The sequence below is a fragment of the Vanellus vanellus genome (genome assembly GCF_965231255.1).
Source record: "Vanellus vanellus genome assembly, contig: HAP1_SCAFFOLD_66, whole genome shotgun sequence".
In the NCBI taxonomy this organism is placed as follows: Eukaryota; Metazoa; Chordata; class Aves; order Charadriiformes; family Charadriidae; genus Vanellus; species Vanellus vanellus.
Genome location: NW_028128221.1, coordinates 503,264 through 529,272, shown reverse-complemented (window position 1 = coordinate 529,272; position 26,009 = coordinate 503,264). Strand labels below are relative to the sequence as shown.

Here is a 26,009-nt window from a genome sequence, read left to right as displayed (position 1 = left end):
AAAGAACCCAGATTTGGGACGCCACTAAGGTGTCCGTTAGGGATCCTGGGCGGCCCTTATGTGGTCCTGGGGGGGGAATCTTGCAGGCCAGAGGGAGTCTGGGGCAGTTTTTCAAGGATCTGGGGGTCCCCTCTGGTGCCTCTGGGGAGGGTTTTGTGGCTGGAGAGGGCTGAGCTGGTTTCAAGAGGTGCTTCCTCCCTTTCTCCAGCCCACCCAGCTCCCCCGACACCACCACCCCCCAGGTTGGTGGGTGCCAGCAGTGCCAGCCTGTCCCACTGGGTCGGGCACTGAGGGGGGCACAGCCCCAGCCACGCGATGGGAGGAGGAACCACAGCACCAGGGATAGAGACCAACATTTTATTTCTTTAACATTTCCCATGGGGGGCACCCCAGGGTTGCGCGGCTGCACCGCAGCTGGTGCCAGGAGGGAGTCCAACATCCCCCCCACAGCTCACCTGGCTCCGCTCGTGATGCTTTTGATGGGGCTCAGCGCGGTCTCTTCTGTGCTACGGACCAAGCGGCTCCAGGTAGGCGACTGCTGCACCGCACTGTGCCGCAGCGTGGGGTGGGGTGGGGGGCTGCGGCGCGGGGCTGGGAGCTGCTCCCGTCTCACCCAGCTCCCGGGGTCCTGCAGAGGGACTGGAAGAAGCCAAAGCAAGGGACGACGGACGCGAGAGCCCGCCCAGAGGAGCAGAGCAGTGAGTGGCCCTGGCACCGAGCACCATGCAAACAGCCCACACCCCACGGCAGCCCTGAGCCGGGGCTGTGCCGGGGGCTGCCGGCCGCTCACTCCGTCCCCTCCCTCAGCAGCTTCTCGGCTAGCGGATGAAGGATGGGAGGCTCAAGTCGACACAGGAGAAGCAGGGAGTGTGGGGGAGACCCCCAGATCCTGCCCCAGACCCTCAGCCCGTGCCCTGCCTGTGCTGGGCAGCCCTGCCCGCCTGCTGAGGAGGGGGTGCTGCCCGCGGGCCCCGACGGAGGAGACGGGGTGCAGCGGGTCTCTTCTCTCTCCTCCTCTGCAGGGCAACCGAGGAGGGAGCACCGGGCCCCACAGGACCCACTGGGCTCCCTGCCAACCATATACCATCTGAGCAGTGATGCCTCTCTCTACCCCCTAACCCCCCCAAGCCCCCACGTCCCCCTGCCCTCCTCTGCTGCCTATAGGTCCTATCAGTGGGGACAGCTCCTTCTGGTCCAGGGAACCCCCCGGGATCCTGGGCCCCCCAAGGGCTACCGCAAGAGCCCCTGCAGCCTGTGCTCGCTGGCCAACTCGGAGGACTGCAGCAGCCTGTTGAGGAGCAGCTCCTCTTCCCAGAGCTCCCTCTACCACTTCCTGGAGCCCTGGCCCAGTGCAGCAACAGAGCCAGTGGTGCTCACACACTCAGGACACCCCCCGCTCTCCCATGGCTGCTGGTGGGGCAGTGGGGAAACTGGGGCTGGTCCTCGGCCAGGAGCCTCCACAGGAGCTGCCAGCAGGGACCGAGAAAGAGCGGGTTCCCAGGCAGGGAACGGAACTGAGCGTGGAAGCATACACTGTGGAGCTCTGAGCTGCTGCGTGGTGCCAGGTCTATCCAACGTCAGGCAGTATGTTCCCAGGAGACATCACCGCTGACAACTCTTCCGAGGAAGTGGGGCCGTTTCTGTAGTCGTAGCCTGCCTGGAGAAACAGCCCCACGGAGCCAATAGTCTGCTGAGCAGCAAGGGAGCAGAGTCGCTGACTCTCAACCAAGGACTGAAGTACAGCAACTCACTCTATTGCCTTCCCCCTTCGCCCGCTGCCTCCCACAGTCTACAAGAAAAGAACCAGGGAGCTCCAAAGGAGGGGACCCCTCCCCCACTCCCCCAAATCTGCCCAACACCCCCAAAGCTCCCCAAAGACACGGGACTCCTCCCACACAGCTCCACTCCCCACACCGACAACCCTCCCCCTCCCCCAACGCTCCAAAAAGCAGCAGTCCTTAGGGCAGACTCCTTAAGCTGACTCCACAGCTACGGCTCCCCGTCGGCTCCGGGGGAGATAAGGGGGCCCCGGGGGGTCTCCGTGGGCTTTGAGGGGGTCCCAGGGCCGCCCACGGGCTCCCAGCAATGCCCATGCCCACCACCCGCTTCAGGGGGCCCAGCGCTGACACCCCCCGACCCATCTCGGGGGTACCTGGGGGGACTCGGCCGTGGGCTGGAGGCGGGCCAAGGGGGCACGGCCGGGCTGACCTGCCGGGGGGGGCTGAGAGCGGAGCCCAGAGCGGAGCCAAGCGCCCGGCCAGGCCGGCCCCGGGCACCCTGCGCTGCGGCCGGGGCTGCCGCCACCTGCGGGGAGCGAGCGGGGGGTGAGGGGATGGCAGCGGGGGACGGGGGAGCCTGAATCGGCCCTGTTTCCCCCGGGGACGCCCCACTCGGCTCTACCCCCCCCAAACAGGCCCAGACCACACCCCGCGCCCCCCAGCCCGGTCCCGCCACCCCACAACCCCCCGAACTGGACCCGGAGACCTCCGCACCGCTCCTGCCGCCGCCGCCGCCCCACCCCCACCCCGCTCCCGCCCCCCTCGGCCCCGGTCCCCCCGTCTCTCCCGGTACCAAACGCCGCAGCTCCCGACCACCGCCGCACACCGGAAACGTTCTCCTTCGCGTCCGCCCACCCGCGCATGCGCCATGGGGCAGATCCGGGCCACGCCCCCCAACGTCGCCGCGGCAACGGCGGGCGAGAGGGGCGGGGCCGCGCCGAGGAGAACGAGGCCCCCTCAGCCCCGCACCACCGCTTCTTTCCGCCCCGGGCACTGCGAGGCCGAAAACAGCGCAGCCCTCCCCCAAATGCGCCGGGACCCCCCTAAACTAGCCCAATCCTCCGCAAAATGAGCCGGGACTCCCTGAAATCAGCTCAGCCCTCACCAAAATGAGCCCCACATCTGCCTGCAGAGCTCCGCCAGCCCCCTCGACGGACATCACGGGGATGGGGGGAAAGAAAACAACCAGAAAGGTACTGAAAATAACGTGGAGACGGTGCTTAGAGATCCTTCCGAGAGGCAAAACACGGCCTTTGTTCTCATTTTTGAACACGGGGTTTCGCAGTGCTTCGCGGGCAGTGGTTATCCAGGGGCATCAGCTATCCCGGGAAGCGAACGTTCCCATCCCGTGTGGCAAAAATCCACTCGCATGAATAACTTAGACAAAACCAGCCCACAAAAGGACAAGAGGCACCTTTGGTCACCCTTTGCTTGAAGCTTCGCTAAAACTGTATCCTCAGATTGGCCCTGTCCTGCAGTTTCTTTCCCAGAGTTTTGCCCCAAACCCACGCTTCTAGCCCCGCTCCCCAAGCCCTCCCTCAGGGCCCACCACCTTTCCCCAGCCCGGCCTGTCCTTAAAGCTTTTCTTTCCACACACAGCCCTTTCCACTCAGCTCCCTCCGGGGCCTCCTCTCTCACAGGCACCTCACAGCCCTGCAAACCTCCGCTCCTTCACCTCTCCCGCTCACGAAAATCTATTCCCCCCTCACAAACATCCATTCCCCTCACTCCCCCCTCACACGCTCACTCCCACACCCCCAACCATTCCCCCCACCATTCTCCCCTCCCCCCTCGACCCACCTCTTCTCTTCTTCTCCTTTTTTCTTCTCCTACCCCTCTCTCTGCCCGTGGGCAGCCATGGGACCCCTTTAAAGCCCACGGAGACCCCCGGGGCCCCCTTATCTCCCCCAGAGCCGACGGGGAGCCGTAGCTGTGGAGTCAGCTTAAGGAGTCTGCCCTAAGGACTGCTGCTTTTTGGAGCGTTGGGGGAGGGGGAGGGTTGTCGGTGTGGGGAGTGGAGATGTGTGGGTCCCTTCTGCCAAAGTGCAGTGAGAACCACGTTCACTGAACCCCCATTCTACATGGACAGGGTCAGTTGGATGTATAGGACCAAGTTGTTGGAATAACCTCAGCTCTTTTATTAGCAATTCCAAGGCATTGGTATGTTGGTCAGTCCATTCCCAGGATTTTCCCTTCCTGAGCAAATCATCAAGGGGCGAGCAATGATGGAAAAGCCAGGGGTGTGTTTACGCCAACAGCTTAAAGTTCCTAGAACTTGCTGTAACTCCTTCACACTGGGTGGATTCTGCCCCTGTTCTGTTTTTTTTAGGGTATCTTGAGGGACCGAAGCAGCTCCTTTAATCCACCAGAGCCCCCGGAATTGCACTTCCTGCGCCGGTCCTTGACACTTGGTGGGGAACGGCCCCAGTTTCAGATCTGACCTTGGGGGATGAAACCAGGCTTGGGTCTAGTGGGAGGTGTCCCTGCCCATGGTGGGGGGGTGGAACTCGATGACCTTCAAGGTCCCTTCCAACCCAAACCATTCCGTGAGTCTATGATGGTGTCTGTCCAGCTGATGAGCTCCCACCCGAGTTTCACTCGGCGAAAAGCAGCAGCCGGTGCTTGGGTACCCAAAGGCTTCTTTTACATTTTTCCTCTTCTTTGTTTCTTAACTTTTTCAACTCAAACCAAAGGTGTTGGAAAGGGCGGCCCCGTGGGCAGAGAAATCATTCCTCCCTGCGAGATGGGCTGTGGCACCACGGGGCCATCTCACCTGAAAGGAGGAAACCCACAGGTCACTCCTTTGGTCCAAAGAGTGGAAAAAAATAGAAAAGAGAACCACCACCACCACCACCCCCCCCCACCCCCCACCCTCCCCCACCCCCCCACCCCCAACCACCAAATCAGCCCCTCGCTGAAGGCGTAAGGTGGGAAATAGTGCAACAACTGTATTTTTTGCAACAGCCCCACTTAAAAAATGCTGTAATGATTCATAATGACCCATCCGACTAAAACCAGGAGTAGCAGTGACCTACCCGTCAGCTTTTAGCATCCTGCTAACCAGCTTAAAGGCACCGGTGAGGAGAAGAGTTTAGCCACAACCAGCTCGAAGGAGGAAAAGAGGATCTTGCTTTTAGGGGAACGGCTGTCTTTGCAGAAGGTAAGTGCCCCCGCGGCTCGACCGCCCCTTCAAACCTCGATTTCTCTGGCTGTTTTCTCTGTAACTGCTCCCACAGCACCACGGATCCTGCAGCTTTCCCTGAATCGTAATAAAACCTTCCCTAAATCCGGCAGCAGGTTTCTGACGTCTCCAACGCCTCCGAGCATCCCACAGGGATCCCGCACGCCGCTGGTCCCCCGGGATTTCCAGGCTCTGACCCCTGGCTTGGCTCAGGTGCCCTCTTTTTTCACTCAATTCCTCAAATTTTAGGTAAAAGGGAACTGGGGATGCGCCTGCCTGACCCCACAGACCTGTGACAGAGGGGGGTTTGAAAGAAATGAATAAAAAAAATACTATATGAAAGATAACTAGAATCTCTTTGGATTTAATGTAATGCTAATTAACTATTGCAAATGGGCAAAAATATACCCCCAAGAATGTAGGGAGGAAGAAATGCTCAATTTCTGTTGTGCGCCGGCCCCTCCCTCCCCCCAGTCCCCTTTCTGAGCTCCCTGAGCACCCCACGGTCTGGCAGAGGGGACACGTGTGACACTGCTGTCCCCTCCCTCCTGCAACACAGAGCTCATTGCAATTACTTGCACAGAGAAACAACCAAAATTATATATAAAAAAAACATTTAAAAACCCAAATTAAAGTAAACAACAAAATTTAAACCCCCAAATTTAATAACCCAAATTAAAAAAAAAAAAAATTAAAACCCAAAACATAGTTAAGTCATTAAATTTTTCAACCCCCCAAACCCGCTAATTTCAGCCTTTTCCCCAGTCAGCTGGTTCCCCACCCCCAGCCCCACGCAAATGGGCTTTCTCCCAAAAATCAGTGCTGCCCACTCCCCCATCCCCTCCAGCCCCCCCCCCCCCCCCCCCAAAAAAAAGCTCCACAGCCCCCTCCGCCTCCTCCCCGCCCTCCCAAAGACACGGCAGCGGCGCAGTGAGACAAACGAGAGGTTTATTCCATTTTTTTTCCCATTACGTTCAATGGGCAACAAGAGAAAAAGGGCCGACAGTCCCGGCTCCGGCGGGGGGAACCCCTCAGTCCACAGTGACGCTCCACCGACGGGACCCACGCGACGGCGACAGGGATTTGTGTCATCTGTGTTCCACAGAATGAACCCAAAATAAATTAAAAAAACCCAATGAAACAAAAAACCTAAAACCAAACACAAAACCACACAAAGATTCAAAGTGATAAATAACACAGATTCGCTTGGGGGATTCCCCCACCCCCAGTTTGATTTACAACACGGAGCGTTTCCAAACTAGATCATCTCTTACAATAAAATAAATATATTTCAGCATCTGCGCAACTAAAATAATTGCTGTATTTCTACATGTAGCGCACTGGGGGAGGGGGAATTAAAATAATTTTAAAAAACCCACCCTTTTTTATTACCTTTTTACATTACCCCCCCCTCCCCCCAGCTTAAGGATCTCTATTATGCGCATCATTTTAGGAAACTTCTTTCGAGGGGCCCCCGGGGGGTGTGAGGAGCTGTTTGAAGGCACCGAAGCGCACAGCAGCCCCCGTCCCGCCTCGCTGGGAAGGGGCTTTGCTGCCAACTAAAGCATTGCGGGTCACTGCAGGGATATCTCTTTTGATTCCTAAAGCGACTCCAGGAGCAGCTTTGAGAGGGATTTTTACTCCCGACTCCTCCCCGTAAAATTCTCCTCTGCACAGGGAAATATTAAATCCTCCCAAAATACAGAGCCGGCCATGGGATCACGGAGCACGAAGGGGGGGACAGGCGCAGCACTGTGTCCCACAGTCAGCCCAGGGGGGTTACAGCCGCCTTTTAGGTGGCTCAGAGTCACGTTGTTAACCAAGACCTCAGCTTTCATTTAATTAAAAATAAATACATAAATATATAAATAAATAAAAAATCTCACCCTGTGAGCAGCAAAAACCCCCGAGCTTCGAATACAGAAGAGGGCTGCACCGGGGAAATCTGCTTTGCTTTTTAAGTAAGGACTTCTGGAGGCAGCTGCCAAGGAGGAAAAGGCACCTTCCCACTTGCCTCCGGGCTCATCCCACCCTGCGAGAGAGACGCGGCTTTGCGAGGAGAGGGGAGGAGGAAAAAACACCACAGCGAGAGAGCCAGGGAGGGAAAAGGAAGGAAAGCGGAGGGACAGCAGAGGGGCAGCCCGGGGACACAGAGCCCCAGGTCTCGCCTGGACACTCCCGCCACCACCCGGCGGATTGGAGGGGGTTGATCTGAAGCGCTGCCTTATATTAATTTAACAGCCGGGGGAGGAGAAGGCGCCATTTCTGCCTTTTGCAGCTTCCAGGCTGACGGCAGAGCCGCAGCAAGAAAAATAATTATCATAAAACAAACAAACAAACCAACAAACAAAAATTCCAAAAAAACTCCAGTGTAAAACTGGAGCGCAGGGAGTAAATGCTTTTCCTTCGCCTCGGCCCAACCGCTCGGGCGCTCCGCGCTGCCCCGCCACGGAGGGCATCCCTCTCCTGCCAGGGAGAGACAGAAGGGCGAACTGAAGGCAGGACCCCAAACCAGACCCGAGAATCTGGTCGCGATGAAGAAGAAAGTGGAGAATGCATCACATACAACAGAAACATTCAGAGTTTATTTTGGGGGAACAAAAAAAAAAGAGAAACAGAAGGAGTGAGGTATTAAAAAAATAGCACTGAACGATGAAGCGGCAGCAGTCCCTCTACCGCTACAAAACGGCAACAACCCACACACGAACACACGGAGGCGGAACACCACCGAACTCCCACTGACTGTCATGTGCACCTCAGTTTGCTGCTCTGGAGAGAGGGAATGCCTGAAGCACACCAAGGACAGCTGAAACCATCGCCGTGGCTTAAAGGGGAATCCGCCAACTGGAAAACAAAATAAAAGCGGTTTCTGCCCATGTCTGCGTGGGCACATCCCCAGTCACGTTCTCACGCCTCTCCTTCAAAGTCAAGATTCCTAAACACGAAAACTGGAGTTGGGGGGAGGAGGAGAGAGAAAAGGAGGGAGAGCGTCATCAGTGGGGCTGTTGCCCCGCTCGTGGGACCGTGCCGGCAGAGAGGAGCTGGTTCGTGTGCCGCAGCCCTCGCCGCTTGCTCAGCATTGCCGGCAAAAAAAAAAAAGCCATAGGCACGTGCCACCGCTCGCAAAGGAGCACGGCCACGTTCCCACGCGATCCTTTACCTCTTTCCTCCCCAGATTCAGACTGTTTCCATGCTCATAGTGAGAGCCTTCCACACGGGTGTTCTTGATATCTCATCCGAGATATTAATCTCCGAAGGATCAGTCCTGCAATAAATATTTGAGACAGCAATCTGTGACTGTGGGAACTGACGCCACCCAGCGCATCAGCACCAGCAAGAGGAACGGGGGGGAGGAGAACCAAAGCTGAGCATAAGCACAGCGGGTTGGGCGGGATGAGGAGGTTTGGAAGGCGAGCCGGAGAGCCGCAGAGCTACAGCTCTGTGCAAAGGCTCTGCACAGAATCCCAGACTGGTCAGGGCTGGAAGGGCCCTCTGGAGCTCCCCCAGTCCCACCCCCGCCAGAGCAGGGGCACCTACAGCAGTGGCACAGGACACCTCCAGGCGGGTTTGGAATGGCTCCCGAGTAGGAGACTCCCCCACCTCTCTGGGCAGCCTGTGCCAGCGCTCTGCCGCCCGCCCTGCCCATAAATTTGCTCTTCCCGCCAAGCTGAGTGCATGGCGCTGGGATGCTCAGCAAAGATAAACGCAGTGAAAATTCTGCCAACCCCCTTCAGGCTAATCTTGCCGGGGGTCCTGCTGCTTGGTGGGGCTTTACCTGTCGCTGCTTGGCTTTGGGATATCCGCGCTGCTGGTCTTGCCCAGCTGCAGCCGAACAGAGTTTGCAGCAGCAGCTTCCATCATCTCCTGGGACTCCTGACATAAAAAGGGACAAATCAAAGTTCTCTGTCTATGATCGAAGTGGAGATAAACTAAACACCCAGCAAAGCCCACGTGCTGCCCTCTCCTTCTGACCTTCTGTTAGCGCAGCCAGGGAAAGACCTTTCACTCCAAACATTTTGGGGGGGGGGTGGTGGTGGTGAGTTAAAACCACCCTTATGAGCAAATCTTTCCATCATAATTATAATGTTTATTATAAATGGCACCTTTAAAAATTATACCGCTATTCAAGTGTTAAGCTCACTGCTAATTTAAAAACAAGGTTATGATGCGGGATCCAGGCTGTCAGGATCTATTTCTATTGAGTTTGGATCTTCCCCCAACATTTCAAGAGAAGCTGTGACGGAAAGAAGCAATCTCAGAGCCCGAGGGAGACACCCACCCCCGAGCACCCAGCAAGCATCACCTCTTCTTCTTTGGCTTCATTTTTGGCATCGGCCAACTTCTTCCTGCTTTCTGGCATAAGGTCATCCAAAAAGCTGAGCTCCCGCTTTGAGAAGCAGAAGTCCATCACTTTCCGGACAAACACGAGAGCCAAAACCTTCACAAAATAAGAAGGAAGAGGGGGTGAGGTGTGAGATGATGCTACGTCTCACTCTGATGCTGCAAACGTCCCGCTGCCGAGCGGCACCGGCTCTTACCATCATGGGAAAGATGATGGCAGCACGGGACACCTTGATGGCCCAGAGCAGGACAAGGCAGATGAGCTGGATCACGGTGAAGAAATGCACCTTCCGCAAGGGAACGTGCCGCAGGTAGATGAAATCCGGTTGGTGTTTTGCCGGCATCCAAAAGAGCTTCAAGCGATCGAAGAACTGCAAAATAAAAGCGGAAAAGTTACCCCTTGGAGCTGCGGAAAGTTTCCGGCCCTGTTGGGATGTGGAAGGAGTTTTCAGGATCTCGCGTGCAGTGAGAAATCCTGGATCCCACTTTGATCCTCCCGGGAGCAGCACCCGTTTTCCCTTTGCTCCATCTATAAACCAGTGTGTCCATGAGAGCTGCCCACCAAATTGCAATAATTCCACGTCCTTCTATTATAGAATCACAGAAGGGTTTAGGTTGGAAGGGACCTCAAAGATCATCCAGTCCCACCCCCTGCCCTGGGCAGGGACACCTCCCACCAGCCCAGGTTGCTCCAAGCCCCGTCCAACCTGGCCTTGAACACCTCCAGGGATGGGGCAGCCACAGATTCTCAGGGCAACCCGCGCTGGTGCCTCACCACCCTCACAGGGAAAAATTTCTCCCTGATATCTCATCTCAATCTGCCCTCTGTCAGTGTCAAACCATCCCCCCTCATCCCATCACTCCCCTCCCTCATCCAGAGTCCCTCCCCAACTCTCCTGGAGCCCCTTTAGGCACTGGACTCCCCGGAGCCTTCTCTTCTCCAGGCTGAACACCCCCACCTCTCCCAGCCTGTCCTCCCAGCAGAGGGGCTCCAGCCCTCCCAGCAGCTCCGGGGCCTCCTCTGGCCCCGCTCCACCAGGTCCATGGCTCTCCTGTGCTGCAGTCCCCGAGCTGGAGGCAGCACTGCAGGGGGTCTCCCCAGAGCAGAGCACAGCAGAGGGCACAATCCCCCCTCGCCCTGCCGGCCACACTGCTGATGCAGCCCAGGATGCGGTCGGCCTTCTGGGCTGCGATCGCGCATTGCCGGCTCACGGTGAGCTTCTCATCAGTCCGCACCCCCAGGTCCTCCTCAGACCATCTCACCCCCTCTCCCTGTTCTTCTATAAAAATATATTTTTAATATATTCTATTCTTCTGTTTGTTATTTGGCATTTCTCAGCCCACTGAATCCCCCAGTGAGGATTCCCACCGGCAGTAGAAATCGCCTTCGCTTTGCACTGAATTCCCCCATTTTCACCACACCAAACACTGCCCTGTCCCAAACCGTGACGCAGAGCGCGCTGAACTTGCCTGGTCCTCCCACCCTACGTACCTCCTGTGCCCCCACCAATCTTTTCCTTATACAAAATACTTTCACTGCCTGCTTTTGGGGAGGTTTTCTCCCACACCACTGCTTTTTTCCTGCTTCTCTGGAGATGACACAGCAGGGAGCCGCACGCTGTAAGAGTCCGTACCTGAATCCCTCTGAGCGACGACACACCCATGTAGAGAAAGACACCGTAAAGCACAGGCATGGGTATAAACTGGGAAATTAAAAAAAAAAGAATGAAATATTTTATTTTTTTAATTGCTTTTTCAGTATTACTGCTCTCTTCTAGAGGCACTGCCTAAAATTGCCTAAAACTTTCCAGTTTCCACAGGGTTGGAGATGTGTCACCTCTTAACCCGTAGAGGTTTTGTGCGTGCGAGTGAGTGAGTGAATGCTCTGCTTTAGGCTGAGCTTCTGAGTTATGTTTCATTAGAATAATCCTATTTTCCTGAAAGGTTGGAGGAAAATAGGCCATTTCACCCATGCTACTGTACGCCACGTTCTGTGACGGCAGAAGAACATTTCTACACATTCTTGTGGCAACACCCAAAAGCGAAGTGCCTCCTTTTAGCCTAGAGCTGAGGTGACTTTGTGGGAGTGTCCTGGTTTGAGAGACACAGGACTAATTTGTCTTCTAATGCTTGGGAAAACTTCGCTTTTTTAGAAGACTCCAGTGTCTGAATTTGTGAAAATATTTACTTTACAGCCAGCTATGGTGTGTGGGTCTCAAGGTCTCAGTGTTTTCGAGCTCGCCAGGTGCAGGGATGAGGAGGAGCGAGACCCGGGCACTTGACCCAAGCTGGCCAACAGGATTATTTCATACCATCAACGTCACACTCATTATAAATTAAAAAGTTTGCTGCGAAGTTCTCTCTCTCCCTTGATGGCTGCCATCCTGAGAACTTCGTGCCCTGGTGCCGGAGCCCTGAGGCCTTCCCTTCCTCCTGAAGCCGTAGCGCTCGCAGTGTCCCACATTAGCTGTCCACTGCTGGGAGTGCACAGCTTCCTACTGATAGAATTGGCTGAGTATAATCTTTGCATATTCCGTATTGGTGTCGGGATCAATATCAGTTCTTTAGTGCTGTTAATGTTAATTATCTAATCTTATTCTATTAAATCTGTTTATACTTCAGCTCTCGGGTTTTCTTGTTTTTCCCAATTTCCCTTTCCCAGGTGGGGAGGGGTCATCGGGTGATAGAATGATTGTCTAAATGAGAACAAATTGTTATGGGTCTCTCAAACCGTAACAGGGAGGAACACACAAGGAAGCCCACGGGGATGATTTTGGTGTGTTTAGCTACTGGGAACGGCTGTTGGGAGGCATTTGGGGGAGCCAATTGCATCCCATAAGGTGCTGCCTGCTTGAAAGAGAGCAGTGTACTGGTCTGAATCCACTTCATCGTAACCCATAAACACAGGTGGGCCTGAGAGACACCTGGGAATTAAAGCAGTTGTCCTGCTCGCTTGCCTCGAGGACACCAAACTGGGGTGTGAAGGGCTGGAAAGGGTAACTAAGGCTGGTTCCCACCGTGGGCCAAGCCTCAAGGTTTGGGATCGCCTCCTCCTCTGCTCCACACCTACTCAGGCCTGGAGGGAGGGGATGGTTTTTGTATAACCTCCAAAAAGCTCACGCTTGTTGGGCGTTTTGCATTTTCCTCTTACCTTTAACACCGAAGTGAAGAAGACAGAGCAGCCCATGAGCACAAAGATCATCAAGCCGGTGACTCTCTGCTCTCGTATCCCCAGAAACTTGGGTTGTTCTCCTGGAGCTGAGCAGCCAGACTCCACTTTGAGGCTATTCACGTGGGTGATGGACAGGACAGTCGCAGCCACAAACCAGGGCAGCCCCATCACGGAGCACACCCCGAGCATCACGGCCACCATGAAAAGGTCCAGGTGGTACCCGCATCCTTTCTGTGGGCAGCAAAACAAGGAACAGAGCATCCCACAGCACAAGAGCAAGGACAACGTCGCGACTCAGACTCAAACCCTACTTGGGCGCAAGTCACCCTCTTGAAAATTAAAGAGAAGAATTGGCAAAAATAAGGATGGATCTGGTCTTTGCGCAAGCACCTTGCGTGAAAATCTGGCAGGAGTTCAGACCAAGTGGATTTGGGAGGTTTGTGCAATAGCTACTTCTCAAACAAACACACAAACAAACAGACTATTTTCATTCATAAAGAAATTTCTACTGCTTGTAAGCAAGATGTGACCCTGAGTTATCCCTGGCAGTGTGTCAAAACAGTTCGTTCCCCCAGCTCCTGCTGGCATTCTGAAACAAAAACACGCTTCTATAGTGCTCGAAAATTAATTTGCTCCTCCAAAAGATTGCTCATCTGAACTGCCCTCGTTTGCTCCCTGTGACATCACTAATCCAGCAGAGCATCCTGCCACACAGCCTGACCTTGTCCCAAACCAACGCCTTCACAAAGCACTTGGCATAGGAGCTTCTCCCCACACCTGCAGCCCAGAGTGGGGTGGGGATGGGGTCAGCTCTTGCAGCCCCTTACCTTCAGCTTGTGCTCCTTCCTGTTGACAATGACAGACGTGATCTGCTGGTCCATGAATATCAAGATGGTGCAGAGCAGAGCTGGGATGGGCGCGGCCAACACCGTCCACCAAGGGTTGGGCCCTATGGGGTTGACCAACCACCCGCGGTCGTCTCTGGTAGGCTGCAACAAAGCCAAAACACACATCAGGATCAACTCCCAGCCCAGCCACTTCACTGGCTTTGATTTTCCTCTCCATCGCTGTGCCGCCTCATCTCCTGGCCCTGCCTTCACGTCACCCTCTCCTACGGGGTTCAGCAGTGCCAGCGTCCTCGTCGCAAGCACCTATAGATACTTCTGTAGGTATCAAGTTTTGGGGCTGGCGTCTTCTTTCCAGAAGGAAACGATGCATTCGGAGGTGGAAGAGGAGATGGTAACACCACCAGCATCCCCAGACTCAGCCCTGTCCTGTCCCAGCATCACCCTGTGGCATCCCCAAGGGCCGAAAGCGGCTCCACACCAAAACACCCCATTACCTTGAACATGTGGGGGACGTGGAGCTTCGGCGATGGGATCCCAACCAGGAAGTCAATGAGGACCATGATGACGATGGTGAGGAAGACACCAAAGTCACTGACTGTGGACCGTACCTGGGGCAAGAAAGCAGAGCTGAAAGGGACAGCACAAACGGGGCCATACCGTGAGATGGAAAAGTTAAAGACATCAACAGCATTAAGGCTGGTTAACAAATTCCCACCACTCTGAGAAGATGCAGCCAAATCCCTCGTTTGGATAGTGTTGCTGTGTTTGTACCTGCAAGATCTGGTGTCAGGCAATAAAAAAAGTTTAATTAGGTGGAAAAGGGTGGTTTAAATTCAAACTTAAAAAAAAAGCCAATAAATATTAAAAAATAATGAAACAGACGTCTGCCACTACAGCTGCACTCACAGCTACAATGGGAATAAGGCACTGAGGCATCATTTGCTCCTCAAAAGGAAGAAACAGTGTCTTTTGTGTCTTTTTCTATGGCAGTTCCTCATTTGAATCAACTTTCCCCTTGGGCACACAAGGTGAAAAAAACCACAAATGAAAATACAACAAACAACCAACTTTGGAAGACCGATTTCCCACTGCCTGGGGAAAAAACCACTCCGGGGCAGGTCACGAGGCAGGTGGGAAACGCTACGATCGTTTTGCACTCCTGGAAATGAGTGAGAGACATCCAAGTTTGGCCTTCAAGGTCCAATATTTCCCAGTTTGACCAAGCGGTGGCAAACACTGCTTAGTGCTCCGGGAAAGCCATTTTGGGAAATGAGTGTGGAGACTGCTGCTGGCCACCGTCTTCTACCTACTCTGGTCGGGAAGTAGCGGCTGGTTTTAAACTTCTTCAATAAGCCCGACAGGACAAAGGTGGAGAAGAAGAGGATGCAGCACCAGAAGAGGACATCGGGCGTGTAGGGGCCATCGTGTCCACAGGCAGGTCCACGAAACTCTCCATGCAAATACCGACATTCCTGGGGAAACAGAGCATCAGGACACAAAGGTAGTGCACATGCGTCAAGGAAACCTCGGATAACTAGGGGGTTTGGAGGATCTTGCTCCAAGATCTGTGACCTCGGGACTGCTGCAGCTAGCGGAGATTTATATTTAACGATCAACAGCAGCTGAATAAGTGACACATGGAACTACACAGACAGCGGAGAGAGGAGATGTGATGGGACACTGTACCACAGACCTATGGCACATCCTCTGCTTGAACAGCAGGTAACCGTGGCTGAAGAAGACACCAGAGGGGAAGGAAACACTGGGAACTCTTGGGGAGAGTGAAAGAGGGAACGGGGAAGGAGGGCTAAGACAACAGTGACAGGAAAGGAGAAGAGACAAATTGTCCCTTCCCAGGGTCGGGCTCACAGGACACGGCCAAGGGGGGTGAAGATGTCCATAAGAGCGTCCCACCCTGTGCCTGAGCTCTGCTTCCAGCAACAATGGCCCAAGGGGCTGCTCAGACATGCAAGTTTATGCACGTACCTTCAGACAGCGCTGAGTAAGAAAGCAAGGCCTGGAGTTACTAGGAACCAATGAAGGAAGCTAATTACAGCCTTCAAGCATGAACTTAAGTCCTCCAACTTCTCCAATAACCAAAGCACCCACTGAACCTTGCTCCCAGACAGAACCGCTGTCCTGAGGATAACAGTTATTGCCCACCATGTCGGGGATGAGGTGAACTCTCCTTCCCAGGCCCAAGGAGGTTAAACACACTGAAGTAATGACTTTTCAGAGCAGCACTGGCACAAGTTGAAGCCCACCATCACCTGAAGGGCTCTGAGCTTTGCACCAGGCCAGTGCCCCTGGACCCTGCGGCCGCGGCACGAGGAAGCAGTGACTCGGGGCACTTACAGTCACCGTGAGGTTCTCCCAGGTGATGCCAGACACATTGATCTTGTTGCTCTCCCAGAACTGCAGGGTTTCGTTGCTGGGATGGGTCGGTGCCTCACACTTACAGCTGGGAGGAGAGAAGCCAAGACAGGGGTGAGGGGAAGGCGATGGAGGTGCAGCCCTGAGCTCCTGCCAAGGGGCAGCGGCACTTTAGGAGGAAGAAACCCACTAGGAGATGGTGAGGAAGTCCAGCTTGCTGTGCGTGTGCACAGGGTAGGTCACTCGCAGGTGACTCAGCTTCTCCAGAGCCTCATAGATGAAGATGATGCAGATGAGGGAGGCGAAGGCTTCTTCGGTGAAGCGGGTGATGTAGCACACCAAAGAGCTAGCATCAGTGGCCACCAGCACTATGCAGAAGAAGGCGGTCCACAGCCCGATGCATGCCCGGAGAGAGAGATAAGAGAGCGCGTAGTCCCTGGGAAAGCAAAAGAAAACGCAGGGTGGAGAGGGCAGCAAGAGACTCCGAGCCGTGCCTTCCTTCGGGGAAAGTCGGCAGCAATTCAGGAGCGTGTCAAGGCTGCGGATGGTAAATGCAGTTTCCGGTCCTACTACAGACAGCCTCGGGGCTGCGGCACAGGGTGTGGGCCCGCAGGAGGAGAGGCTAATTAATCCTTATTTAACAATGACCTTGTGTTAATGCCTCGGAGGCTAATTGAGGTCAGGTCCCTGTTGTGGAAGGTGGTGTTCTCCCATATCACCCCAATGCCCTAACAGCGAAACCGGCTGGGTTTGCACCCAGTTACCTGCTGCCAGCAAGTTGGGGCTTCATAATAAATTTAATTGCAATAAGGGGGTTAATCTCCCATCACAGTTGCCACAACAAAAAGACTGTCATGGAAAATATCCATTTCGCCTGAAAAGCTCCTGCTTTCTCAAAAATCATCAAAACATTTGACCAGAAAACTCTTTGGATATGTGGGTAAAATATATTTCCACTTCCAGCAAAAATCATACAAAAAAGTGCCCGAGTTTGTACTGAGAGGAAAGCAAATCTTCCCTCATTCCCAAACCAGAGTCATTTGTCTCATCTTCCCTGTGCAGCCCATCTCGGGCATCCACATCCTTGTGGTTTCTCCTCCTCCTGCTCTTTCACTTTAACCCTAAAAAACCCGAACCACCCATCCATCCTTCAGAGACTGAGGGCTCCTGCACCGTCACATACTAAAGCAGCAGCGCGTGATGTCTGTGACACAGAAGACAACTTAAATCTACCAACTACCACTAAGAAAAACATCCTTTCTCCATCCCTGCCTTCTTCCAAAGGCGCTCGCAGCACCTGGCCGCAGAAGCCAGCCTTACTTGCAGAATTTGTAGAGGATCTTCTCGAACACGAGGACGGGGCCGGTGCTGCCGAGGATGGTGAGAGGTTGGCCAGCAAAGAGGGAATACACCACGCCGGTCATGGATGCGCCCAGCAGCGACTCCATGGCACTCTGTCCGGGGAAGAGAGGCAGCAGCGAGTAATTAAATCATTAGGGGGAAAAAAACAAGTGCAAATTCACTGCAGCAAGGACTTTTGCATGAGTGTTGTCCTCCCCCGTGCCACCCAACAGAGAGAGGTGCTCACTATGTGGCCGTTGGTCGCCTCCCCCAGCAGTCCCCCGAAGGTGATGATGGGGGACATGCAGGCACAGTAGAGGAACAGGAAGGACGCCAGACACTGCAGGCTCAGACCATCCCGAAAGTCACTCCAGAACCAGGGGGCTTTTCGCTTCACATCCCGGATCAAACCGCCAAAGAGCCTGGAGGAAGGAAAAAAAAAACAAAACAACATTTTCGTGGAAGACAGCGTTGAGTTTTCTTGGCTGAGGAAGGACAATCACAAGCACAGAGTAACTTCCGTTGCTAAAAAGAAGTCTCCTTCTCCCATTTTAGCCCCAGTAGAAACTGAGGCATACAAAAAACCCCTCCAACAAAAAGAAAAGGAGACCAAACCTGAGAGCCCGTCCCCTCTTATTGCAACAGTCCCTCACTTTGAGAAGCAGCAGAGCTCTACCTGGAGGTACTTACACATCTGCTTCCACCCCAAAGCAAGAAAACCTGTGTGCAACCATGCTGCGGCTCAGCCCAGCTGCCCAAATCTCCCACCCGCCCAGCCCAGGGGACCAAGCTGGGAACCTGGAGCCCCTTCACTGACCCAGTTAACCCCAAAACTCTGCTAGAAGGGAGGTGCACACTCAGATTTTAGGGGCAAACAGAAAAACACCCCACCAAACTATTTCAGTTCACACCTTCCTGTCCGCTCCAGTTCAGGACCGCTGTGCTTCTCCGGCTTGCTGTGAGAAGCGCTGTCATCGAGAGCTTCTGGCAACTTCCTTTTTTCCTGTTAAAATGCAAATAAGATAAAGATATGTCTTTGCAGCCACTGGCTTGTTTTGCTTTTTGGGCTGGGTACGTGACCTGTGAATTTGGGCCCCTGAGCAGCACCCCCAGCTGTGCTGCCCTCCTGCCTGTCCTCCTCGTGCCTCCTTCTGCCGCAGCACCCACCTGCGAAGGGACGTTTTTCGGGGGCTCAATTCGGATGGAGGGATCCCACTCTCCTGGCGGCAAAACCATGACCTGATCCAGAAACTCATCGATGCCAGCCACCAGGTCAGCCCGGTTCTTGGCTTTATAGGCAACGTCGTGGAAAACCTGCCGTAGGAGACAAACTGGTGAGAGCATGACCCATCTCGGATGTCCTAACCAGTGTAATAAGCTCTTGGCTAAATGCAAGGTCATTTCCCCCAAATCGCCTGTTGGAAGTGGCAGGAAATATTCCCCCCAAAGCAAAAATCTGTGCATCACAGTATTTGTAACCATCTCCACCAGGCTCCCGTCCCCCATGGCACACCACAGCCTTCTGCTTCAAGAGGAGAAGTTTCACTGGCCCTGGCAATGCCACCACTGGGGACAGCATGCTGGGGACCCTGGGGAGAAGGATGAGGCGCGGGCTGCAGCCCAGGTGGGATTTTAGCCTCCTGCAGGCAGCTAAGAGAGACAACAAACCCTCTTCCTCACTACTACAGAGACAGGGAGAGGTGAAGCCCCAAAAAAATGACCCAGAGATATCTCTTATCTCGTCACACCTCATCCGTCATGATAGTAGCCATGGACCTGCCGATCTCATGGTACTGATGGGCTTTTCCTCCTGGTCCAAGCAAAACAAACAGGAACCTAGGCAAGAAAACCAAAATGAGAGAGAAGAACATGGCCTCACTCAAAGGGCACCCAAGGAAATCCCTGGGAGCTCCCAGCCCAGAGCGTGGCTCCAGGGGGGACGTGTAGGCTCACCGACTCCGGTGATGAATTTGAAACGCATCAAAACCAAACACAAATTTGAGGTTTGGACCAACTTTCATTAAAATTGGCCAATGGGTTTAAAAGCTCCAGCAGGGAAGGGAGGAATGAAAGCAGGGAGATGTGGGTGGGAGAAATGTGCTTGCTCCCACTGGCTGTGTTCCCCTGGGACGCCCAACTGATGCATGAATTTGGTGTTTTGTTGTGGTGTTTTTTTTTTAAATAAAAACTTTGCGCTTCTCATTCAGACCTCGTTGGGATGGGAACTTCCATCATGCCCGAGAGGAGGACAGCTGGGCTCAGGCGGACAAATGCCACGATGGGCTGGCGAAGGAAATCCAGCTCTCCTACGAGCACGCTGCACGCTTCAGCCCCGGTGGGAATTTTCTTCATGAAGCGCAGCTCCGCCTGGGCACGACAAGGGATTTTCAGCCATTACCCCAAAAGCAAAGCCCACAGCACTCTGCAGAACACTCTGCAGCCAAGTTTGCAAGAGCAAATCTGGCCTAAAAGCGTAAGAAAGCTACGAGTGTCTCACCTTGCTTAGATCCATCGGATGGCTGTCATGGTTCACCCCATTTTTAGCTTCTGCAGTGGTGGGAGATGGATGAGGAGTGAGTGTTTGGGTTGGGAGGAGAAAGAAAGACACTGAGAAAGACAGGCAAGGAGCAATCGGGACACTTCTCCTTTGCCGGGAGAAGTCTAATGGGGCCAAAGCCCTGCAGAAACCTTCACCTGGTGCCAAAGCCTGGCAGAAACCCTCACTGGGTACCAAACCCTGCAGGAACCCTCACCTGGCTTGTCGAGGGGATGCACGTCTAACTGCTTCTTGCTCATGTCAGCAAATGAGCAGACGATGGGGAGAAGGTTGTTTCTTTTCTTCTCGTTCTGATGGTGATGCTTCTTCAAAAGCACTTCTCGAACTTTCGCCCGCGTGCACTCATCAAACTCTGCGGACTGCTCTTGCTGGCCCAGGATCATATCTGGAGATGGCAACGGGAAACGAAGCCGTCAGAGCAGAAAGTCCCCAAGCCCCGACCCCTCAAGCCCCCGGCGAAGGCTGCGCCACGCAGGATACCCTAACGTGGGCTCAGCCTTGCTTAGCAAGACGTTTTAATGCAGTTCAGCCTTTGCAGCGAAAGGAAGAATTCTCTTTTGCTAAAAGCCATCATCAAAGTGCTTATTCATCACTCCGCTCAGATAATTATTCCCCATCCTAGATAATGTCATTTTTTTGCCCGATCTGGCGTTTCTAGACAGACTCTCTAGACTCGACACATTTCAACAAATTATAAGCAATCTCTATCACAGACTTTCCCAGAGTTTCCTTTGCCCATCGACTGCAATTTGCCAAACACAGGGAGAAACGTGCTAATAACGGCTCCGATTTCTCCAGCTCTTGCAAGGGCTGAATGGAGACCTGCCAGTCAAAGATAATTTCTCCAAAGCTGCTTTTTCAATTAACTTCAATTATCTTCCCCACAGAAATATGCTGCTTGGTCACCTGCCAGATAAACTCTGCCTTTAAAGCTCTTAAATCCTGGATGTTAAGGCAATAGGAAAAAAAACCAAAACAAAGAACGGGAGGAAACAGCTTGTAGTAAGTAGTTTATTTAAGGAGGTTCAGCTCTTACGCAGACTCCGTGTTCCTGAGAGCAGCCTGCCAAGCCCTGACACTCCTTTCTGGCCGGAGAATATTCTCTAATCGCCTCTCTGACCCCACAAATTGCTTTCAAAAGGCTCCCATACTGGGAGAAAAAGCTGATGTGACTGTTGTACACCCAGTCTACATCCAAAAAGCAACCCACCACTTAAAAACACAGCGGAGGTTCTGGAAAAGGACGTGCCATTGGGGCAGGGTTTGATATGGGAGTGAAGGGCACCGCGGCAAATTGAGCTCGGCCGTTCCCGGCGGGACGCAGTGCGCTCAGTACCTGCGATCTCTTCGATGCTGTTGGCACAAACATCCAGCAGCACTGTCCCGTTCATGATGCAGCTCCGCAGCTCAAAGAGGCTGTGCAAGGACAGCGTGGCCACGTAGGGCTTGCTCCAGCGCTCACCACCATCTTCCACGTCCTCCTCAAACTTCAGCCACCTGCGGACATCGGGCACGATCAGCCCCGTTGCAAGAAAATAGCCTCAGCTCTGCAACCCCTTTGGTGCAGCTACGGGGCGGCAAGAGGAGAAGGCTCCGCGCATCGGCACCTGCAGCTGCAAAAGCTTCGCGTCCCGGAGAGCGGAAGGCAGAGCCCACAGCTGCCACCGCAGCCGGCAGCAGGGATTTACCTTGCCGTTTCCTTCCACTCGGCATCTTCACCCTCCTTCAGGAAGATCTCATCCAGCTCAGTGAACAAGTGGTGGGGAACGTGCTGCTCGTCCTCCTCGGTGCTGAGGATGAACTGCACCCGCTGGGATGGGGTGTCTGGGGGCAGAAGATAAATCCCGTTACCACACCTGCATTTGACCCATCACGCTCACACACAAAGTGGCCATCGATCAGCACCAGTTCAGCCCTAAATATTGGGCTAGCCCCTCTACCCCGGGTCTGGCCGGGCTTGCACAGAGCCACGGAGAAGGAGAAGCATCTGTTCCACCTCTGCATAAGGACGGGCCACTTTCCTTCCCCACGTTTCCATTTTTAATGGCAGGATCCCTCTAAGGAAGACCAGCCTCAATCCATTATGCCTTCAACTGCCTCCCAAATAACGCCACTTTCCCTCAGAAGAACAGCAAACCACACAAATCAGCCACACAGACCTGCTTGCAGAGGACCCCGGCACCCATGCAGCCCCGAGAAGGCTCGTGAACGCTGCGGCGGGACTTACAGTGGTAGCCCTGCTCCGTCGGGGCACAGTCCTTCTCCCTTTCCTTCTTCTGATGCTTCTGGCGGTGGGGTCGGTGGTGCCGGTGGCACCGGTGGCTTTGCCTCACCAGAGGCATCCGCACGCCCACGGACAGGGTGCGGTGGCCTGCGAAAAAAGCAGTGTTCGCATCACTCTCGATATTGCGGAGACGGTTGACGCCGCTGCCACGATTAAACCAGCACATCCATCCCAGGAGGAAACACCAACTTCTCTTCGTTTTAGTTTCACTGCATCCCCGAATGTCAGAGACCCCTCCCTTTTTCCAAGCCTGTTTTACTCTAACTTTGCAACAACAGAGCAACAACAAGCGATGGCTCCAGGTCACCTAAAAGTGCCCTGAAAGTATCAACCCTTGTCTAAAATTCCAGCTTCGGCTGGACAACACTCAGGCCTGCTCATTAAGCAGCGACAGAAGGTAATTATTTTTAAAATCTTTGTATGGCACAAGGCAACAAGAGGATATCCAATCAGTCCTGTGATAATGAAGTCTGGAACAAAAAAAAAAGAAAATCACAGCCCTGTGTCTGCAGCCATCAACTTATTCTCCTGACCTCTCCAAGCCAAGAGCAGCCTCTGAGAAAACAAGCTGGGAACTACCAAGCTCTGTGGCCAACGCTCACACCGCAGATGCCACGGGGGCTTTTTCCCCTCTGTCTAAAAGCCATAATATTAAAACAATGTGAAAATAAATGTGCTTGCTTATTTAGAAGCACGCCACGTTTCGCTGCAGGTGATGCGTACGCTGAGCACGGGACGCAGCAGGGACTTTGCGCGACGGGAAAACGCGTGGGACTGGTGGCACCTCTCCCGACTCACCTTCCAGCTCCTCCTTCTCATAGTGAATATTGACAATGGTGCTCGTTCTTCCCTGGTCAATCACCGCCTCCTCGTCGTGTCTCTGTTTAGTGAGGAGAAGAAGATATAAGTTGGGGCCAGGTGAGGAGAGCTCCCTTACGTCCTCCCAGTCATCACCCATCCCTGCGCCACGCGAGCCCAAGAGCATCACACCTCCGTGTGTCTCCTCCTCCAGGCACAGCCCTAAAAACACGGACTTGGAGGTTTTTATTCCCATACCCAAATAAAACCACCTGTAATGTCACCTGTATTGTATATACTGTGAGTCTGGAAGGATTTACTAAAAGGGGAGAGAGTTGAGTGTTTCAAACCAAAACCAAACCTCCTGCTTTGTTCTTGTGGTTCCTTTCGAAACAATAAAATTAAAAAAGGGATTTCCAAACTGGGGGTGGAGTGGGGTGGGGTGGGGGAACCCAACTCCACACTTTTGATCACAGCCAGTTTCATTCTCCAAACGTGATACCTGCAGAACTCACTAGATGGCACTTGGCCACAGGACATGGCCACCACCAACCTCCAAAGGCCCTCAAGAACCTGCAAGGGTGAAGCTTCGACTTCAGCCCAACCAGGCTCGGGCTTCTCTTGCTGCAAGCAAGACTGCGTTTTTCTCCTCAAAAGAAAAGCCAAAGGCTAACAGCTAATGCCCTCCTTGGCTGAAATACCACTGCCAGCGCTGCACAAAGAGCATCTGTGCCTTAAAAGCCAAAGGAGAACTACAGGCGTTCTCTTCTCCCCTTGTCCCTGGGCTGGGGAAGGGCATCACCGGGATTACCACGCTCAAAGAAATAAAAACCCAACCACATCTCACACTCGAGTCGCAACTGCAACTTTGAAAGGGCCTCCAGGAAACACTTCGCTTTAGAGAAGAGCAAAATACCGGAAATCTGCTTTTTATCCCCCAAATCCCTGCTTTGACTGAATGGCATCACCTGCCGCTGCGCAGCAGCAACGCTCGGGAAGCTCACACCTCCCCCGCTCACCAGTTAATTTAATGAGCAAAAGGAACAAACGTTCCCATCTGGAAATGAGTTTTTTCTGGCCCCCGAGTACTAATTTCAAAGCTGACTTGCTGCGACCTCCCCACCAGCTCCCGGCACTCGCCCACGTCACCCGGCAGCCGGATTATGACGCGCCTGTGGCTTTCTCGTCCTCTCTCCCACGACGATCTCCACCACCCTCTGTCCCTTCTTAGCAATGCGTCTACTCCCCTCCAGATTTACCGGAAAAAAACCTCAAAACCCCAAACCCCAACCTCAGAAAAGGCATGGGACAAAAGGGGCTTAATCAAATCGCTTTAAATGGCAATTTTAGTAAAATCGTTACTTAAGTAAAACACCAATTTGAATTAAATCACAATTTAAGTAAAATCGCCACCGAAATAAAACCCCAATTTGAATTAAATCGCTATTTAAATTAAATCGCAACTTAGATACAATCACAATTGAAATAAAATCGCAATTTAAATACAACGGCAAGCTTGAGTGTGTTACAGGGGTGTCAGAGTGGGAATAAATGGAGCGATTTGGGCATCACAGCTCCCCAAATCCCCCCGAGCGACATGGGGAATGTCTGCTTCTCTCTCAGAAACCATTTTGGCTCCGTGCTCCCACCCACGATGCTAAACCTGCCCCCGGCAGGGCACAAAGCATCGTCCCCCCCGCATCCTTCCCTGCTCTGGCGACATGCCAGTGGGATTTTGGGAAGTCTCCCCCCCTTTTTGGGGGATGCGCAGCCCCTCGGCACACCCCTCCCACCTGTAACTCTTCCAGAAGTGTCATTTTGGGACCCTCCTCCTGCTTCATCCTCAAGTCGGTCACCGGTTTTGGGGGATAACTGAGCCTCCAGATCAATCAGAGGACCAAACCCTCCGACTGCAGACCAGTGACTCCCAGTCTGCACCATCTCCAGCACATAAACAGCGACCGTTGCTGGGATCGGAATGTTCAGGGTGACCCCGGCAGTTATTTAAAGCCATACACCCCAATACTGATCCTGCTTGGAAAACTTAGCGGATGGGGAGAAACCTGCTCTGTTTTGAGGAAAAACTATCCAGAATAGAGAAAAGGGGTGGAAACGCTGCATCTCGGCGGGGCAAAAGGTGTCACACAGTGTTTGAGTGTACTTGAAAGCCCAAACTGCCAAAAGACCATGTGAGGCACAAACCGTTGGGGAAATGCCCGTTATGGGGCAGCCCTGATTTTCATCAACATTTCCTGCATCAAATCAGGGTGTTTCAGGGAGGTCTCCCTTTGGCACGGCCTCCGTCCCTTCGCGGCTTCCATAAACCCTCGTTAGCCAGACCAAGTCCTACGCCGTATGGAAATGTCCAGAGAAGCCCCATGTTTTACTCTCCTGGCTTCCGCCAGCTATCTCCAGCCCTACTTTATGTTCCGAGCGGAGCTAATCCCTCATTTCCAGCCTACAGATTCATTTGCTGTCATGAACTTCCTCCCCGGCGCTGCTCAGCACAAAGGTTAACGGCCCCGGCTCGCCCTGAAAGGTTACATGGGATGTAAAATAACACAGCGAAGGAGGGTGACAACGAGGGCTAATCCGTTAAAATCCCATCGGGATCCAAGCTCAGATCTCTGCTGCTTTTTTATTATTTAGTATTAAAGCTTCAGGCACAAAGACAGGAGGAAAGAAGCCAAGTGGGTCCGTGGCAAGATGCTCCGAGCATCCCATCGCCCTTCCCCAGTTGTTGCAGCATCCCCGAAATCGTGGCAAACCTCGCACAGAGATGCCACCGAAGGAAACGGTGCCACTCAAAACCCTCTTTTTCCCCGATTAAGCCACTCAAATGGACTCAGAAAGGTTATTTCATTGAGGAAATCGCTGGAGGATTTAAGAATTTAATAAGTCTATGGGATCTGTAGATGTGTGGGCTTGGGATGGGACAGAGCAGGACGGAGAGATGCCTCCAGAAAGCAAATTATCCCATCCCAGGATGGGTACCAGCACTCACAGACGCTTCGCCTTCCCTCTTTGTCCTTTGCCGCCGCTGCCAGGCGCTTGGAAAACATCAAATCATCGAAACTGGGCTGGGAAAGGGGATGGCGAGCTCACTTTTGAGTTTCGGAGCAGAGGGTGTTGTTCCCTCTCAAGAAAACTTCTCCAAATTATTATTTTGCTGCAGGGTTTTTTTTGTCCCAGCAGGAGGGAGAGGGACTTTTGACTGTCCTGCCTCAGTTTACCTGTCTCAGTGCAACTCCTCCGGTTAGAAAGAAAAATCTTTCCCTGGGGAAGCTTTGGTGTAATTGAGGATGAGGAAAAGCACAAAGCAGAGGTTCAGGTCCG

The 26,009-nt window shown here is 53.5% G+C and overlaps 2 protein-coding genes across 2 annotated transcripts in view; both read right to left on the bottom strand.

Moving 5' to 3' along the window:
- The window catches only part of LOC309684662 (electroneutral sodium bicarbonate exchanger 1-like), a gene marked incomplete at both ends in the record, with an annotated part of 253,871 nt that overhangs the window by 215,479 nt on the left and 12,383 nt on the right, over positions 1–26,009 (bottom strand). The window contains one exon of the mRNA XM_082500529.1: positions 22,674–22,755. Coding sequence (XP_082356655.1) covers positions 22,674–22,755 — 82 coding nt within the window. The remainder of the gene's footprint in view (positions 1–22,673; positions 22,756–26,009) is intronic.
- Positions 15,883–17,653, bottom strand: LOC309684658 (electroneutral sodium bicarbonate exchanger 1-like; the record flags this gene model as incomplete). Its single annotated transcript, XM_082500525.1, has 3 exons — positions 17,282–17,653; positions 17,014–17,147; positions 15,883–16,129 (listed from the first exon to the last, which is right to left on the bottom strand). Exons 1-3 carry the CDS (start codon positions 17,486–17,488, stop codon positions 15,883–15,885), a joined length of 588 nt encoding a protein of 195 aa, XP_082356651.1. The 5' UTR covers positions 17,489–17,653.